Genomic DNA, 20,146 nt, shown 5'->3' on the forward strand with positions numbered 1-20,146 from the left:
TTGTGCGATAAAGGATAAAGTTTTTTAAAATAAGCTTATGTAACTGGTCTTGTTTGTTGGGAACCCTTCTGGTCATTAGAGAGTTGTTTGATGATGGTTCCTGCCGGTATGGTTGCAGAGATTTTGAAGAGGATGTCCTTGATATATGTGGTGGACATGGGTAAGTTTGTGATCTGGCTGAGCCACAGGATTTTGTTGTATTCATTGATGATGACATGCTAGAGTAACTGATTTGGGTCTTGCTTTTTTTTGCGAATTCTAGGTGGGATTGAGGGAGTTCAATTTGCCTTTACAGGTTTTTTTTCCTTATCTGGATAGAATTCCAAGTTTTGTTCCTTGAGCAGGCAGATAGTCATGGTCTTTGGGAAGATGCCACTGCAGTAACTCTGTGAACTTTGCTCCGCAATAAAAAGCGAGATCTCTAAACCAGCATCTAGGAAAACTGAGGAAGCCCCAAGATGGTTTGATGCCTCTTGCTCAAAGGCAAACCGGGATTTAATGGCTGCACTCATGGCCAAACCGTGGGATATTTACCGGGCAAGGTTTCTGAAAGCAAGGTACAAATCCACCTTAAGCACTAGATCCAATGAATTAGTCAAAGATCACTGGGAATCCCTTGTACGTATGGCTGCCCTAAAAGATACCCCAGGGTTTTGGAGGGAGGTAAAGAACCTAAGATCCCTTGGTTCAAATATAACACCAATTAACTGTAACATCATAGGGCCTGTGTGGGTTGACCACTTTTCGAAGATCTATGCTGTATCTGGCAACCCCGCAGTAACCCTTCCCCCTCCAACTCCTCTGAATATTACATTGCTTGAGGTAGAGGATGCCATCGCAGAAAGTGCCGGTAGTAATGTGAGCACAGTAGAACAATGTCTGAACCTGAATTTAATAATGGCTAAATATACCATCGCTAAAAAATCCCCCTTATATTTTGATTTCATGGATTTGAGTTCTGCCTTTGATTTTGTAAATCGCTCCCGTTTATGGTCCGTCCTACTTAATTACGGTTTAGATGATTATTTAGTTTACTTTTTATCTTACCTTCATAGCGACCTAAGAGCCAGTGCGCGTATTAACCACACTGGCGAAGTTTCCAGTGACATTTTAATCGGCAGGGGGGTCAGACAGGGTTGTGTTCTGGCCCCTCTGCTTTTTATCTTATACATTAATAAGCTGAGTAGTTCCCTGAGTACCCTAACAAAGGATGTACCGTATGTAAATGGCACTCCCATACCCACCCTCCTTTACGCAGACGATGCGGTCCTAATGGGCCGCACCCCAAAGGCACTGCGTATTTTAATTTCAGGCTTTGTTAGTTTTATGGCTGACTTAGGTTTAACCACAAATTTAAAAAAATCCCTTATTATGACCTGTGGTCCAAAAAAGTATAAAATTATTCAGATTATGTCAGGGGAAATCGTTTTAAAAAGCACCTGCACTTTCCCATACTTGGGGCTGTTGTTTTCTAACACTGGTTCTTGGCAACCTCATGTTTCCTATGCGAGGAATAAATTAGGTAAAGCGATCAATTCAATAATCTTTGCGCCAACCTAATCATGCTGATGTGATCAGGCCATTACTAAAGATCTATCAAACCCAATGCATCCCTACAGGTACCTATATCGCAGAGGTATGGGGACATACAAATTTTCTCCATATCCAGACAGAAGAAAATAGATTCTGTCGGAAGGTGTTGGGTGGAGTTATCTGTGCCTCAAACTATATATGCCACAGTGAATTAAATAGCCCTTATATAGAGGACTTTGTTAGATCAAGGCCGCCCCTTTTCTGGTTAAAGATATGGATGAACCCTGCAGCCACATTGACACGCGATATAATCTCAGACTGTTTAAAATGTGACAGGGCACATTGTATACCATGGTTGAAAGCCGTGAATGAATGTCTAATAAGTGTAGGGCAAGGACATCTGTTTACATCTCCTAATCTCATACACCGTTCACATAAGACTCTGATTCAAAGGGCTCTGTATAACCTCTATAGAGAAGAGCGGGAAAGGAAAAATTTCCCAAAGTGTACAGTCGCAAAGTATATGGGCCATCTGGAGCCCTCTGCTAGTCACCCTGCCCCGCCCCAGAAATATCTACGTTTAAATCTCGGTAGATGGAACAGGAGTTTACTGTTCCGTTTTAGGGACGGGAGCATTGTAAATCTACTAAACTTCCCTTTGGCTACAATAAAAATTTGGAAACCTTAGGTTGTCCGTGTAACCCGATCATGAAACAAAGTCTCATGCACTTTATGTTCTTTTGTGATTTTTATAAATTGTTTACTGTCCATTATTTAATGCCATACTGTCGGAAACACGATCTGTTAGATTTCAAGATAGCGTTGAGGAATTTATCAATGTTAGGATCAGATGAAATAATATTTAGAGTGAGCTGATTCCTCAAAGCTGCAGTCCGCTCACGGCTACTTTGCACATCGACTGATTAAAATTTGCACATTGCACTTTGCACTTTATATCTTTTACCAATTTGCACATCTGTAATTTGCACATATATCTGTCCTGATTTTATTCTTGTTTTTGTCCTATACTCCATAGTTGTCGCTACTTTTTAAATGATCTAAAAATCTTTTAATTATATATACCGTCCTCTTTTAATATGTACCTGCATTGTTGTAGAACTAGACAGACTACATTTCTGGTTGTTTATTCTTGTATTGTATTTTTTGCCATTGTATTTTGTTATGCACTTTTATGGATGTTTTATTCCGAATAAAGATCTTTGACTTGACTTGAGTAACCACATGCATTTTTAAGGCTATAGAGGAACCAGGACTTTCAAATTGGTGTCAATTTGAGTGTTTGGGGTAAATGTTGGAGAAAAATGTGTCCCTAAATCCTGACTTTCCACATTGTAAAGGATTATAATGTTTGAGCAATTACTGGCTGTCGTTAGCAACCAAACAAAAACAATCCAAGAAACATAGAGCCTGTTTATAATTTTTCTTGCTTATGAAGAACAGAGGTTTGACTTGGTTGATGCAGTTTCCCATACTGCATTAGTTTTCTAACAATTTAGTGAACTATTTGTAAAAGGAAAGGGGAAAGACTGACTCATGACCCTAAATTACAGAGTGACTTTGCTGCTCTTGCAGATGTCCTACTTACTTCGGAAAGTAAACGTGACTTTCAAGCATGCTGTATGTCCTCAGAAAATGCTGAAATCTTATGTTAATGCAGTTGATCATACTGATGAGAATGATGAGGAGCATGGATACAAATATTATATTTCTTAGCCTTATATATTTTTTGTCCTTGGATTGTCTGGTGGCTTTACCATGTCTTTCACTTTGATTTTTACTATAGAATGTTTAGAGAAAAATAATAGCTCTGGCATGGGCTATTTGGCCCTTACGTTTATTTAAAAGATATTCTCAACCTCTTCAATATATCTTTTTAAAATTTTATTTTATTGATTTTACAGAGAAAGAAACAGTTGAATCATAGTGTTTGGACTTCATTTTTTTAACCTCACTAACATCACTACTTTTCATTTAACTTCTGCTTATTCCAACCCATTGTACTTAAGATTTTATTATTGAAAATGTGTGAGATACAGTAACAGCCTATCTACATCCACTGGCCAGGCGTGTTATATTGGACTGCAAGGCATTCATCCGTCATAGGAAGGAAGAAACATAAAATGATTAACTATAGAGGGGTAAGACCACAGGAATGCTGGGTGTGGAAAGAGGGATGATACATGTACCGACAGAGATGAGTGAAGTAGCTGTCACACAGGTAACAGTTAGGAGGAAGGGTCGCTTGTTGAGGTTAAACTGAGAATTTGTGAAAAGAACAGACAGGACAACTCGCGGTATTGAATGCATTGTTCCCACATATTGTCAAGTAGGGGGAGGTTATGTGTGGCGACTGGCTTTAACCTCTCCATTCCCAATAACTCCCATAATTTGTGTAGCCAATCTTAAGTGTGTTGTATGACCTTCGTGCTCCATTTAGAGAGAAGAATCGGTTTAGCTGGCATAAGGAGCAATTGAAATCCCCCACCCAGTAGATACACAGGGGCTGCCACTTCCCTGTGATCTTATCAATTTCCTCCTAAAGATTTACAATAATGTCACATCAAAAACATTGTAGTACTAATTAATTAAAAGGGTCTTGACTTGAAACTAATTAAAAATCATAATCGGTTGATACCAAGGTGAATCTATGACAAACTTTACTTTAATAGACCCGTATTTGAGAGAGATCAATGTCCCCAGACCTCCTTTAGCTCTGCCTGCTGGTGAGGCGATTGCATGAACATTAAGGGAACAGTAGCCATCTAATTCTGCACTACGTTGGCTTACAAGCTATCTGACCAATAGGCGCTCTAGGGTCCAAGTGGGAAAATATTCCTCAAACTATCAAGTTAATGATAAAGGCGTAGCCCCACGCTTTTCAATTTATATGTGGCCCCTCTGGCTAAAGTAATCCGAGCCCACTGCTTCGGAACTGTATCATACGCGGACGACACACAGCTATTGGTCACCATTGGTCCCGATCCTGCTGAGACTAAACTAAGATTCCAAAAATGCATGCTTGCAATAAACGATTGGATGTCTAGCAACTTTTTGATGCTAAACGCTAGTAAAACGGAGATTGTACTTTTTGGAAAGGCAGACAGGATCTGGTCAGAAGACTGGTGGCCAACTGCCCTTGGTGTGTGCCCCTCTCCCAAGGCGTCAGACCATGGCTGCACATGTTAATAAAGTTGCTGGCACCTGCTTTGGAGTCATGAGAAGCCTGAAGAAAATTTTCAGATGTATTCCCCTGTCCTCCCGTATGCTTTTAGTTCAAGGTCTTATTATAAGCCGCATTGATTACGGGAATGCTCTGTTAGCTTCGATCAATGAAATCTTGGCAAAACTCCAGGTGCTACAAAATACCGCGGCCAGATTGGCCCTCAACCTTCTGCCCCGAACACCCTCTCTACCTTGCCTTAAAACCTTACATTGGCTTCCGGTCAAAAAGCGCATTAAATTCAAATTATGCTGTCTAGTTCATAAATCCACCCATGGCCAAGGACCATTATATTTGGAAAACAAACTTAAAATACAACAGTGCCCGAACTCTCAGATCCTCCAACCAGCTATTGCTGACGGTTCCCAAAGTCCGAACGGTCAGAAATGGAGACAGGTCCTTTAGTAAAACTGCTCCTGAGACCTAGAATTCCCTCCCTTTCTGTCTCAGGACAGAATCAAACCACTTGAAATTTCGTAAAAAACTGAAAACCTGGCTCTTCTAACAACCTTCCACCATTTCTGTTTTTTGTTCCATGGACCTGCTAGCGATCTGAGACCTTAGGGTGATTTATGCACTATATGAACTATAATTTACATTTACAATTCAATGTTCTCCCTGGATTTCCTGGGTACAGATAATGTCAAAAGCGTTTACATACTTTAACCACATTTCGTGTCCTAATTTCGAGCGGATGCCAGCGATGTTCCAGGAGAGAATTCTAAAAGGACGGGGTTTGTGTGTCCTTGTATCTGGAACCTCTCTATAACTAATAATCGGAGTCCAAGCCTCAACCCTCTCTCCCCCCCACCCCCACCCAAAAAAAAATCTTTAATTGTGAGATAGAGGGGCCGAATGAATCATCCCCAGTTTCCAACTCCTGGTTGTGAATAAGTGTCAGGTGGTTTATGTATTTAATGCTCCTAGTTATTTATCCCCAGCCTGTTCACTTCTGTTCTGTCCACTGGATGATGGATTTCCCTGGTTATCCCTCCTGTCCTTAACATCTTACTTGGGCTATATGGGTCCACGGTAGTCAATCAATTTCTGTTAAACCAGACCATGCCTCAAAGCAGTTGGAGTGGAACCATGTGGGGGCTGAGGGAGGGGGCTTCTATTCTTAAAACCCGAGCCAGGCATAGTGTCCCCTTGATGGGGAGGATAGATGAAACCCAATGGGTGGGCCTGTATCTGCTCCAGAGGGGAGTCCCTAAGATGACAGGGCAAAATCCACCCACCCTTCATCATTAAAATTCAGGACCACACAATTACCTTCTCTAACTTTTGTGTTTTCCCCAGCCAGCTCACCCGCTTGCCATTATGATGTGCTTGCACCAGTTTACCTGGGCCTGTATTTTACTGGTGCACCAATAAACACATTTGTTAATGAGGCTCTGACAGCTTTTGCAGTGACCTGGTGGAGCATGTGGAACCCCTGTCAGGACTATTGTGTAGAGGGTACACTCCGGGGGGAGGTTTAATATGGTATTATCATCATGCCTGGATGACTCAATGCTCATATTGGGACTTTTCTTGTTCCATAGACTCCCTCTACAGTAAGTTTCAGAGCTCGGGTTAGGTTCCCTTTGTTCTTTGTTCACTGTTAACCCTCCTCTCCTGACCACTTGCCTGAGTTAGCGGTGCTATTTCTGGAGCTATGTAGTTATCCCTATCCCGGTGAGGATCTGATTTGTTGGCCTATGCACCTATGGCTATAGGTCAATCTAATGCTGGACTCCCACTCTTGGGAGCACCAAGGGAAGCACTTTCTCCCTCCTCTATCGGGCCTTTACCCAGAGAACATCTGTCATTGAAACCACTTTGCATCACCATGACCCCTGGTGTCAACAACAGTTGGGCAAGCTGCTCCTCTATGCGGGCCAGCCGGGATAAGATAGGCTCCAGGGAGTCTGACACTATTTTACCAAATCAGGCTGACCTCATGTCCCCTCAGTCAAAGTCTTTGTAGGCCCTCCTCCCCCTCGGGGGCTTCCCGCAGAAATAGTTTTTATATGCTTTGTTCTCTTGATCCGTTGCAAATGACCCAACGTCCGTTGATCAGTCCCAGTCCCCGTTGGGTCGATGCGCTTCATTTTTTCCCCAACCACATTTTGGTCCCCCTTAATTGTTGTGTTACAACGCCCAAGCCTTTTGGCTTTCCGCCCGGGGGTCCCTAACTCAAAATAATAATGGTGGGTGAAAGTGCAATTGGGGGTTCTTCTTGGAGAATGGGGGGGTACAGATGGTATTCGATTAGGGTACTCTACAGTTATCAGAGGGACAGAGTGGGCAGAGCACGTGTCCATGGCTGCAGGTGATGGTAATGGGCCCAACGAACTCCTGCCTTCGGCCAGTTCAATTTCTTTGAGAGCCCACACGGCCTTCTGTAGTATGCCGTCTAATGTGGCGTCTGAACATTTGGGAGCCAGCGTAGGTTTCTTTCTCCCCATCTTAACGAAAAACGTAAGTTCTCAATGTGCAAATGCAAATTTCAATGAGGGTTATTTCCTTGACATTCCAACCCCTCTCCTTACTTTTGCTTTTGACTGATGTCTCAGAGAATGGATCCAAGAGATCTGGCCTAGCCCGGCCTCAGGGCGCAGATGGGCCCGCCATTGGGCCGGGCTTTGTCCGGCACGCCTGCCTGCGTCCCGCGCTGCAGGAACCGCGCTGAGGTTTTAAAGCACCTCCGGCGCGGAAGAGCGCAAGCGCCTCTTGGTGCGTGTTGCTGCTTGGACGTTGGAGTCCCCCTGGAGCTGGATGCTGTGTCGCGGTATCCATAATCCAGTGACTCTGCTTCAGCACCACACACTCAGCGTACCACAGGCGTGGGGAGGCCATGACAGCCACATTCTTCTGCCCTGGATCCACAAACACGCTCTCAAGCCAAAAGGCAGGGTTGGGGGGAGTGGTGGGGGGCAAGGGGGTGGCTGATTCAAGCAGGGTACAAGATACCCCTGTACACATAGGGGAGCAGGCCTACCATGATAGTTCTTACGTTTGGCCACCGCGCCTGCTGCCTCCCATTCTGCAGTGAGCGAGCAGCTGAGCAGTGAGCGAGCAGCTGAGCAGGAGGAGGAGCAGGAGCAGGATCAGGTGTGAGAGGTGCAGAGGACGAGTGGAGCCGGGACAGGGAAAGGGAGCAAAGGGGAGAGCCTCATCCCTTCCCACGATTGAGTCTCGCCCCGACCCCCTTGAGCGGAACACAGCACCCGGCTCAATACCCCGCTCTGATTTGCAGCATCCGGGGAGGTTGTGGGGAGTCAGCGCGACGAGAGCGGCAGGAGCCGAGCCAAAGGCGAGAGACGGAAAGCAGTGAGCAAGCCACACGACCATTACAGGCACATGAGTCTGTTCGTGGTCTCTGCCCGCGGCCCGCACTGCCTTTCTCGCCGCATCTTCACGGCGTGAAACAACACGAGATACCTGCTGCGCCTCCAGCTGTGCCTCGGGGGAAGTGCAAGGGGAGGGGGGAGGGGGGAGGGGAGACCGGTGCTTGCTCCCACACCGACCCCGCTAGCCCCTGCCTGCACTCACGCACCCTTTCCCCCCACAAAAGCCTTGCCTATCGTCCCTTGCTTCCACTGCCCTCAACAGGCCAGCGAGATTAGCGGTCGAGCAAACACACTTGAGAGAGGGTTGGAGAGCTAGGCAGGAATGAGGGGCTCGGTTTAAAACAAAAAAAAAAGGGGGTTGCTGAACAGTAGACTAACAGCGGAGAGAGCAGATCGACCAGCGGCCAACAGTAGCTATCGGCTATTAGCCAACATCAGCCAAAACGAACAACTCTCTAACAAACCCTCCAAATCCTCAGGCAGCCAACAAACGCCACTAACCAGGAAACCAAGGAATCAACAAACAATAACCAACAAAAAATCAAATAAAAACTAAACAATTGTGGTATAACCAAGGAACAACTGAAGAAACTTGAGGAAAAAAAAAATACCATCATCTCCTAATCGGCTCAAAAAAAAAAACAAAGCAGATAATTAACAGCAAACAAAAGCAATTAGCTGTTTAGAAGGTGCTCCAATAGCAGTACAAAGAAACAAAGGACTTCTGTCTTTGTCTTTTGGCAAGATATTGCAAAAAAAAATGTATCTAACCACTAATTCATCACAACAAAAGAATCATAAACATGTTGGTTGTTAACTCAGAAAACCCCAAAGACCTGCCAAAACAGCGCTTACCCAAGCATGTCATGAGGTCAGGCAAAATTAGGAAATCAACTGACGACGTCCCTGCCAAGCGCATCAGGGCCAACAAGCGGAAACCTAACACTGACACCGATACAGACAGCATGCAGATAGAACAAGAAGAGACTCTACTACTAGACCCGACGCCAGAAATGACAAAGAACTGCCTCAAACACCAGGAAAACGGAAAGAACGAGTGCTCAACTCAAAATGTATTCCTTTTTCTCATTTCTGAAAGAACTCGCCTCATACCTAAGCTCCTCAAACAGCAATCTTAAGGGGCTGCCCTCCCCAATGGTTCCAGAAGGGTGCTCGCAAAGTAATCACTCTGAAGGCGCAGAAGACAAGAAAGGCACCAAAAAGAGAGATTTTAATATACACAAGGAATGCAGCGCACAATTAGATAACTCAAACAACTGCTACAGCAGGGTGGATAACATCACTATCACAGATGCTACCAACCAAAGGGGTCACCCCCTAGAGCCTAACATTGTAATCCGGGTAACCTTGCAGCCCCAATCCATAGTAGCAGGAGATGAGAACAACCACAACGAATTTTAACCATCACGAGTAAAATAGATCGATCCGGAATTACTGAGCAAAAAACTCCCACCTGAATTACTGAGCAGAAAAGTCCCACGAGCCAGATTCGGAGCTCTCCAAGGTGACAGAACCAAAAACTAAAATAGAACCAAATCTAGGGAACAGCATCAGCTTCATGAGGACGGCCTAGGCCTTACCTCTGGATCAGGACGCCAACTTGGGGATCCAGCTAGGCCAAGATCATTCCCACTTGGGGTGGGACAGTGAGACAGAATCTATGCCTGAAGGCGAGGAAACCGAAGTAACCAAAGATACACCAAAAATCGTAATTCTTGACCCAGTCCACACGGGGTGGGCAAGTGAGCCGGAAAAAGCACAGGAAAGGGGGCGAACAGAAGCAATCGAGCTTATAGGAACAAATAGAATAACCGACACAACCCAGGCTCTCACCCAACCTGCAACCTCTAACATTGAAGAGAACTCGCTGTTAACAACAGAAGAGTGGGAGAGGCTGGTAGAATCATAATCACCAGCTGCCATTCAGCCCGACGGCAGCAAATCAGAGAGTGAGCAAGATCCTGAGAAGAATCCACCAATTGATGACCTCCCAAAAAGCGCTGAGGTATTATGGTCATCTTTGCTAAACACGCTTCAACTAGCCATAAAGGCCATGCAGTACCACTCGGAAAAAATGGATATCCAACTATCCCTCTTAAATTTCTTGGCCATACATGTAGTCAAAATTGACAACAAGCTGGCAGACATGAATTGTATGATAAAGAGGGTGCAAGCGGAAACAAAAATAGAGCAGCCGAGCTGTGCATGCTATTCAATAGTGAATAAACTCACCACCATCCCTCAGCTCCTAGGAGGCATCTTGGGGAACCTAAAACAGAAAACGGAAAAAACAACTCCAAGCAACCCAGGAACTGGGAAAAAGGGCCAAAATCAACACCTCACATACCCCAGAGAACACTTACCGACTGCAAACGTGCAGACCCCACTAACTACACCGAATAGCCAAACAGGAAAACTTGAGGCAAACAGTCCAACTGGCTCTGAATTCAATAAATCGACTAAAGACACCTACACAGAGGCCCTAGGGAAACCTTAAGGCAGCCTCATGCCAAAAAAAACTGAAGCTCTGGTACAAACAAACACACAACCCGGACACACACAAGGGCTAGAATCTGGTACAGGGACAACTCCCCACAAAGACCTCGTCGGAAAGGCAAGCAAGGAAGAACTCAGGGCAGTAAACAAAAGACCACAAAAACAGGAAAGGAAGAAAAAAGGCCACCATAAAAACATTCTTTCACTGGTCAATTGTGACCCCAGAAGTAGTAGCAGCAGAAGCACCAGAAGAAGACGCGGCAGAAGATACAGAAACTCTGTTTACGACCATAAAAACATCACTGGCTAGGAAGACGGAAAGACCAACACAAAATGAAAATCCCACCCATTCAACATCAAGAGGGGGACAATCGGCAGATAGAAGCAAAGGCCCTCCCTTGAAACAAGATCCCAGAGCTATGGCCAACATGACAAATAGGGAAGGGCAAGGGGAGGACCCAAAACCTGCCAAAAGATACGATATCCCACAGATGGAAATGGGCACAAAAGATGGCGAAAAATGGGAGTCTGGTCAGGCGGAAGCCGAAAGTAGCATAATTCTGTTCATACCAGACTATAAGTCAAGAGGTAGAGGAGATATCCTCAATCGAGGTAATATCTTACTCCTACTATCAACCTTCAGCAGTCTGACTGACATCAGTACCAATGATCTAGCGGCAGTGGAATTTATCCGTAGCAACCACCTGTCAAATCTGGAGGTCACAAAAACAACATGGGCAAGGAATGAAACAGCGAAGAGAATTATGGAATTTGAACCACATTTTCTATCTTGGGGATACGCTTAAAAAGAATGGAAAAAAACGGGTATCCAGAACCACAATGGCAGGCACCCAAAGAGAGACAAGCCCATAACTCAACAAGAAAGCTACTTCCATCAAAAACTTAGTGTCATAAAGGGGGCCAGAAGCCTCTGTGTCCAGGACCTCTCAGTCCAACAGGCAGGAGCAAGGCCTAACTGAACAAGACGAATGGAACTGGATAGCGAGGACTATTAACACAAGGGCCCTAAAGTTCTGACAAAACACTCAACAAAATACCATAACACTGCAACAATTTAAGAATTTGCTCTTGGAATATAAACGGCTTAGGAAACAAGAGACGACGTTCAGCTGTTTTCCTACTTCCAAGAATTCAACATAATAGCCCTACAGGAAACCTGGCTACAACAAGCACATCACATTCAAGGCTTTAACACATCATCTGCCAGCGATAAGAAACGTTAAATATGGCCACCCAAAAGGCGGCTTAACAATAAATACTGCTATAAAGAGCTTCAACGAATCAAAGTACATAAACGCAAAACAGACGGGCAATAATTGCACCCCCACAGTAGAACTAGAAATGAGGGGAAAAGAACCAAAACAAAAACTAAGGCTGATGAATGTATACCTACATCCCCGGGGGAAAAACAGGAATGAACCTCCTGGCGGAAGAGATCTCCAATAAATTGAGACCAACTCCCAGCCTCATAGTAACAGGGGATTTCAACATGTCCCTGGGAGGCCCTCAAATAAGGGACACACTGTTAGAGAACTGTTCTTGGCATGGGATATTCCGCAATAAGCAAATGGGGCAACCAAAACCGGTTGGCAAGGGCAAGCATTAAGGACTTAGAACATCTCAATCTGGCAGCATTTAATGGCCGATTCACAAACGACAGCCCCCGTCTGCTACTTTTCACTACTCAATAGCTAGTTCCACCATAGATTTTACATTTGTATCCCTGCAACTCTTTTCGAAAGTCACGGACTTCCGAATAGGCACAATGTCAGCCAGCGACCACCTACCTCAGGAATTCGGCCTTAACCTCCAGGGTGTTGTGCAATCTAGGTTCTGGGCGAGACTTCTACATGGCGTTAAAGGAACCAACACATGCAGAAGATTCTTGAAAACAGTCAACTCACTCCAGGTCTAACACCATTGATTCCTATGTGACCGAGGAAGCCTGGGCCAACTATCTTCACGCACACTTTAACAGTGTTACAGCCGGCAATGACCAGTCGTCCGAATAAGGCTAAAAAAATTACAGCATGGTCAAGAAAATTGGTCAGTAATTCATTAGATCCAACTGAAAAACAAATAACCTGGATCATGAAGGGGGAAGCGGAGGGGGCGCCAGGCCCCAATGGGATTCCCCCAATATTCTATAAACAAAACCCGGTTTACTGGGCAGCGGCCCTAGTGCCACTTTTCAAGCAAATAATACACTGCTACAATCCCAGCGTCATGGAAAAGATCGATAATAGCCCCAATACACAAGAAGGGCAACGTAAAAGATCCAAAAAACTACAGACTAATTAGCCCTAATCGACAACGAAGCAAAAAACTACGCTGGTCTCCTATTAGAGGAGGTCTTGGATTGGACGGAAGAAAACTCAGTAATCCCATTTACCCAGGCAGGATTCCGCAAACAAATGGGTACAACATCAAACATGTTAGCTCTCTCGCTCCTCATTGATGCCACAAAGGCAGCCAATCTGCCCTTGTACGTATGCTTCATTGATTTCACCTCCGCATTTGACACGGTCAACAGAAACTTATTATGGTCAAAGCTGGAAGAAAGGAACATTCCATCAGGCCTTCTCACGCAGCTGATTTTACTACACATGGGTCCAAGTCAAGCTAGGGCCAGGGGATCTCCTGTCAAGAAAAATAATTACCAAAAAAAGGCTTAAAACAAGGCTACGTCCTAGCGCCGACACTATTCAACATCTTTATGTCCGACCTTGCACAGCAGCTGGACAAAACTAACTCTCATGCTCCAAGCATAGGCGGTCTCACTCTCTCCAACTTAATGTACGCTGACGATATGGTCCTAATTAGCAGAACACCGATAGGACTGCAACATCTGATCAGCACTATGTTTAAGTACTCAACAGACAACAGCCTAAGCATTAACCTCTCAAAATCCAAAATAATGAGGATTAACGCAAAATCATAATCAGCAGGATTTCATTGGCACATGGGAGGGACCACACTGGAAACAGTGGAGTAGTATAGGTACCTGGGGGTAATTCTTGACAGAAAGGGCACATTCCGTCAGTAAAACGGAGGGGCATAAGCATAGGGATTGCACTAAGGAGCCTCAAAACAAAAGCGGTTGGCCGAAGCTTCACCCCCCTGCTTCAAGTGATACAGGCAAAACTAACATCTGCCAAAAACTAACATCTGCCTTAACCTACGGAAGTGAATGCCTCCGAGGATGGTATGCCCTGCAATTGAACAGTACAATAGCGAAGGCCATGAGAATGATCTTCAGCCTGCCTAACTATACATCTCAGGCACAAATAAGGTTGGAATTTGGCCTGAGAAATCAAACGTTGGAGCGAATGGGTGCCTACGCCAAAAGATGGCATAAGATCCAGAGAGGAGAACACAAAAGCCTAAACCACCATCTATGGAACGAGATCGAAAGCAACAGTGCAGCTGCGTTATATTTTAAGTACTCCCTGTGCCTACAAGAAGCCTGGAAACTCAGTGGATCTCACAATACCTTTAAACAGCTTGTTAACAAATCAGTCGGATCTATGTCGCTAATCAAAGACAAAGCAAGTCTAGCAACCCGGGCCCATGGCTGGACAGTCATCCAAAGATACACAAGCCGCCTGTGCCAAAGTTATCTAGGGGTCGGGTTCACTAGGCGCACAAAGGAGAAGTTCCTACGTTTACAGCTGGGCCAACTTCCAGTTCAAACTCCTCTTCCCCCCCCCATGGAAAAGGCCCCAAGAATCAATCAACTGCGAAGTATGTGGGAACGCAAAAGAAGACATCCTGCACCTATTATGTTCCTGCAAAGGCTTCGACACGGAGCGCAGAACCTACCTAAAACAGCACTTCAACAGGCTGGGTATAAGAACACGTCGGCAGGCGGTAAAGGCTTGCTTTGATGGAACGAACATTCAACTAGCAAGTCATGTTGTCAAATTCCTGGCGGAAGCAGAAAAGAAACAAGACTGACAGAGGGCAGAAACATGATGACGCTAATCTAATACTCAAATGGTCATGGTAAAGGGTTCAATCATATGATATTTTAATTCTATGCTCAGCCTGAAACAAGCATAAATGCCCGTATTAATTACTATTTATTTTTAATATGAAGCTATTCACATTTTATATTGTATTTAACTAATGCTTTTTTTTAAATGCTAACATTTGCAATGGTTTTAATTAACTGAGCAATAAAGACTTACTATATTTGCTGCCTCCCATCCGGTCACACAGCCTCCACTGGGACTCGGGGATTTATCGGTCGCCTGGTAGCATCAACCTCCATAATTGGTGGGGTAGGTGCCAAATTAATCAGGAGCTCCAAATGTGATGCTGGGGCTCCCGGTCACTGCAGGTTCTACCCTTCTTTAGAATGTGTCCGGCGGAGCTCCAAAAATGCGTCTCACTTGCTGCTATCTTGGACACTCCCCTCACCCAACACCCCCATTGTACTTTAAATGCGTGGGTGATTTACCCAGTGCAATATTTGCTGTTAATATTAAGTATGCCTGACTCCAGTATTTATTTGATATAACAAGGAAAAAGGTGCTCGGCTTTTGCATCTAACGTACTATCCATAGATTTTTCTTTAGTCTCTCTGTGTTGAATGCAGGCTAGTGACCATGATATCTGCGTTCACGTCTTTGTCCCTGTTTTTTTCCCATTTCCTTATTTACTTTCAAGTTTTATCAGTGGAGGGGAACCTTTTTAAAGTTTGTATAGACTGGCCGTCTGCTTTCTTTAGTTACTTATGTCATTTGGATTTTTAGGACACTTCACCTCCGCTGATGATTTGAACCTCTTGATTGCAAAGAACACACGGTTGGAGATCTATGTTGTTACACCAGAAGGGCTGCGGCCGGTCAAGGAGGTGGGGATGTACGGCAAGATTGCGGTTATGGAACTTTTCCGACCCAAGGTATGTGGCCTTACACTAGTGTGATGAGTTTTTACGGTCCTGTCTCTTATTTGGCTTCATCTGTTTTTTCAGGGTGAAAACAAGGATCTTCTCTTTGTTCTGACTGCAAAGTACAATGCCTGCATCCTGGAATACAAGCAGAATGGCGAGAGCATTGATATAGTGACTCGTGCTCACGGAAATGTGCAGGTAGGAGATTTAGTAATATTCGCACCTTGCGTATCTTGGATGTTACTTACAATTACTAAATAATGGTTTTCTCACCCTTACCATCTCCAAGTAATACCTCCCTAGTGTAAGCATTGATTGCTTGACTGTTATTTCTGCAGAATCAAATGTCGAAAAAGGATCGCTTCATTGCTAATTTAAGTGCACTATTTGTGCCCTTTCTTTGTCAGTAGTCAATGACCATATCCACACTCACGGCCACTAACTGCTACAGGATCCAAAGACAAGTTGTTACTCCATAAAGTATCTGAAGAATTCATCAAGCCTATTTCCTGAGTTACCTGTAGAGTGTAACAGCTGAGCTTTGGGTCATCTTTAGCCTTGTGTCCTAGCAGTTAATAACAGGCATTGGCAAAGGTACTAGGTCTGGCCTTGGCAGGTGTGCAATGATTTTTTTTAGGTCTCACCTACAGACAGCTACTTCTGTCTGTTCTCAAAAGACCTTTTATGTACTGTACAGTAGTACTTACAATGTGCTTTGATTTCGCCTATTTCTTATCTCTAGTTGGGTTTCTTGTATGTCTTGTTTGCTTGATTCTCATACAGTGGCTTTCCTTCCTCTTCTTGTGTTTGTCCCTCCCTAGAAAATCGGTTCTCTACCACCTTATTGATTGGATGTATTGTATTGTACCACTGCTTACATTCAGAGAATCCTTTTTTTTAATTATCTTGCCAGACAGCTGTTTGGTTCCAAAAGACCGATTGTGAACTTACAACCTGTCCATTTTACCAGTGATTGGCTTTATTGTTGCTGTTAATTTGCTTGTTTTTTATTCAATAACTTTCCCTCCTTGTGTTTGTCTCTCCTGTGCAGCATAGCCTCTTCACCATCTATTTGATTGCCTAAGTTGTATTCTACTACTGCTTACCCTTGGATAATTATTTTTCCTTTCTGTTGGCACTCCAGGAGTGTGGATGTGTTCATGCTCTTTCGTATTTGTTCCCTGCCAAATACCAGCTGCCCTTCCCCCACCAAAATTGCCTGTGCCTCGTGCACTTCTCCCCCCCACCCATTTGCTACTCTCTCCCCTGTGTTTTTGCTCACCACCTGCCCCTCCATTGCCGCTCCCCACATTCCCTTTTTAGGTCTCGCGACCTGCGTTGCACTGCGGAGCAGTGCTCACGCAAGTCGCGTGAGCTATAGTAGGTAAAAAGGGGGAAATTCAAGCTGACCTAGAAATCGCACACGCTCGTGCGTGTGAGTTTCCTTTTCAGCGCCCCCATTAGCCTTTGCGTGCGTCTTTTTGTAAAAGACTGCGCGCCATTGGCCCTAAGCACGCACATAGCTCCTCCCATGGCCTATTGGTGTCTATTACACTCACCAAGCGTGTAATCGACACCAATAGGCCGTGGGAGGAGCTATGATTGTACCCACACAGGCGTGACGTGCGCACCACTTGTTTCTAATGCATACAGCTTATTGCACGGAAAGTTCACTCAGCCTTTGCAGATGCAATTCATTTATTTCTGCGTTTCTTACTTAATGGTTCACCACATATATATACACAGTTACTGCCTCAGCAATTATGTCAGTCGGGTTTCACTTTATATATACAATCCTTTCCCTTGACAAAGCTCTGTTACGCAGAGCTGCATCTGCTGCGGTTGATATACGTTTGTACTATTAGCCCTGTGTTTCCCTCCATTGGTTAGGATTGGTTGCCTCTTCGGCGGCTGCAACAAGACACTGTCTCGTTTATGGCCCGGCAAACTGTTTGGGCTTGTGCCTCGATCTCATTACACTGAAAATATGCCATGCACCTCAGGAGAGTGCTTCCGCAGAGCACGTGAGCCACTGAGCCTCCTGCTGGCGCACTGTGGGGCTGATCAGTTATTTATGAAAGGAGAGGATAGCTGGGGAGGGAGAGAGAAAGAGTGTGTGTGTGCTTTTGTATAATACTAGTAGGGAAGCGCAAGGGCAGTGGTTCTTAATAGAGTGGTAAGTCACACATACAAACAACCCCCGGCACAAATATAAACACACTCAAACATATAGATAAATACATGTCATATAAAAAGAGAATCACAAAGCACACCAATGCACAGACTCCATGCAAATACAAAAACCACCTACACAGAAAACTCACACTAAACACACATAGATGTGCCCAATCTCCTGCACACAAACACCCATAAACACACAACATTCCGCTCTACACGTGCAATACACAGCTTCACACCGCATAAACAATCCTACTCACATGCGTGCGCGCGCACATACATTGACACAAACTTTTCCCCCACACACATACGCACCAGCTTGGTATCACTGAGTTTTTCTCTCCCCTTTTAAAATCCGACTCATTATTTTACCCGTAATTCCATAATTTTCACATCTAGCGGTAAATCTAAAGGAGAGTGCAATCCGAAAATAATCTGTCTGAAGCTGAAAATTGCCAACACTCTTAAAAAAAGAAATAATACCATATTTGCACAAAACATCACAATGGTCTCGGATTCATTTTATGTGTTCTTGGACTGTTCTTCCACACAATGTTTTTAGGTTTTGGCTCACAGAAAGCTTTGTGTGGCGAGAGCTTTAACCAGCCACAAAGCACACCACGCAATACAATGCACAGCACACAAAATAGATACATTACAGAAAAACATTTTTGGACAGCCTCTTCAGCTGTTAGCTACCGTGGTGCAGCTAGCTTTCTACATTGGCCAAGAGGGCTGTCTAATAACATTGATATCAGCCCACAGCATTTCACATGTGTGAAGATTTGGAAAGTAATGACACACACACACGTACACGCCCTCCCCCCCCCCCCCCCCCCCCCCCCCCCCTCCTTCGCCCCCGATTTGAAAAAGGACACACACATCCCAGATTTGGAAAAATAATGACACACACACATCCCCCAGATTTGGAAAAATAATGACACGCACACATCCCAGACAGATTTGGAAAATAATGACACACACCCATATCCCACTCCGGTGCAATTCTTTTAAATTGTTAATCTAAGTACACTGCAACTGTGCAAGGCTCTCAGCAGAATGATATCTGAACCAATAGAAGCGTTTTCACCTTCACACCCATTCATTCTGCTCATTGAGACTGCATGGAAAGAATATGGAGGTTCCTGGGTCTGTAGGAGAAGGGATGTTATACATGCAGGTGGACCTGAAGAAGCTGTAGATCGCTTGTAAGCAGTGTTGTGCATACCTTGCTTCTCTCCTCTACACAGAAGCAGTCAACATCATCATCAATTAATCTTTATTCGGCCAATGTTTGGCCATAAAAGACACAAAGCAATCTGACATTAGACAACATTTGAATAAAGTTTAACCGCATCGCTGCTGCTGTGATTTTTGCGCTGTGCGGCTGTTTTCCCTTTTCCGCGTTACATGACGAGCTTAGCTCATCAGCACACGCCACCCGTGGCTGATGACGAGCTGAGCTCGTCATCAGCGTCGAAGGGGTTAAGGTGCCAAATAAAATAGGTAAACATGTTAAAACCATGATCAAATGTGAAAAATCCAGAATTTAAAAAGTGTCAAACAGATGAATGTTATTTCAACAGAGTGGGCCCTCTATGGTTTTCCTACTTCTAACTGCAGCTTTTAGAACAAGCATTGGCATAGCCAATAGGTCTCGTCTTTGGGACCTTATAAGTGTTTTGCCTGAGCTATTGGCTTTGTCAATGTGTTTAAGCTATGTTGTAGAGCAGTGTACCTGCTGTGCAGTATATTGAAAAGTTGTAATAAAGTGTAATAAGCATTTTTGATATATAATATATATATATATATATATATATATATATATATATATATATATATATCACGAACTTCGCCAAATCCCCCAAGTCAGACTCAAAAGGAAAAAACGAAACCGGACCCAAGTGGATATTTTGCGAGTTGATTTATTCCATCCTTAGTGCACGGAACACGCCGCCATGACGCGTTTCGGGACCTCAGCCCCTTGATCACATGACCTGGTCGGTTACACACCCATCATCTATAAAGTGCTAATACACAGTCAGCTGACCCCACAGCCTGTGGAAATAAAAAACATACTTCAGCCTGGTTCAGTAGCGCTTATGTTTGACAGTATTATCGTGCATTTAACACCTAAACCACACTTAAATGGTCCAGAAACAAATTCCATAATTCACCATGTTGGAAAAAATGTAATAGAAAAATAAACAGATTTAAAAGAGAATATCCCTCTTAGTTCATCTGTTCAATTTGCTGTTCCACATAATTCATCGTGATTCATTCCCAATAAATATATTGATTAAAATCTATAACCAACAGTTTTATATACATCACATTAAAATCATGTACAAAAATATATTATTAATTTTATATATTTTTCTCGTGCAAATCCGCTGTATATTGTGCAAAATTCGCAAAACGGGA

At 44.1% G+C, this 20,146-nt stretch overlaps 1 protein-coding gene across 1 annotated transcript in view; it reads left to right on the forward strand.

Annotated features, from left to right (window-relative positions):
• DDB1 (damage specific DNA binding protein 1) overlaps positions 1-20,146 on the forward strand; it is a 1,134,380-nt gene that overhangs the window by 36,433 nt on the left and 1,077,801 nt on the right. Inside the window, exons 2-3 of the mRNA XM_086955618.1 lie at positions 15,405-15,553; positions 15,626-15,742. Coding sequence (XP_086811744.1) covers positions 15,405-15,553; positions 15,626-15,742 — 266 coding nt within the window. The remainder of the gene's footprint in view (positions 1-15,404; positions 15,554-15,625; positions 15,743-20,146) is intronic.

The sequence above is a fragment of the Lissotriton vulgaris genome, chromosome 2_1 (assembly GCF_964263255.1).
Source record: "Lissotriton vulgaris chromosome 2_1, aLisVul1.2, whole genome shotgun sequence".
NCBI lineage: Eukaryota > Metazoa > Chordata > Amphibia > Caudata > Salamandridae > Lissotriton > Lissotriton vulgaris.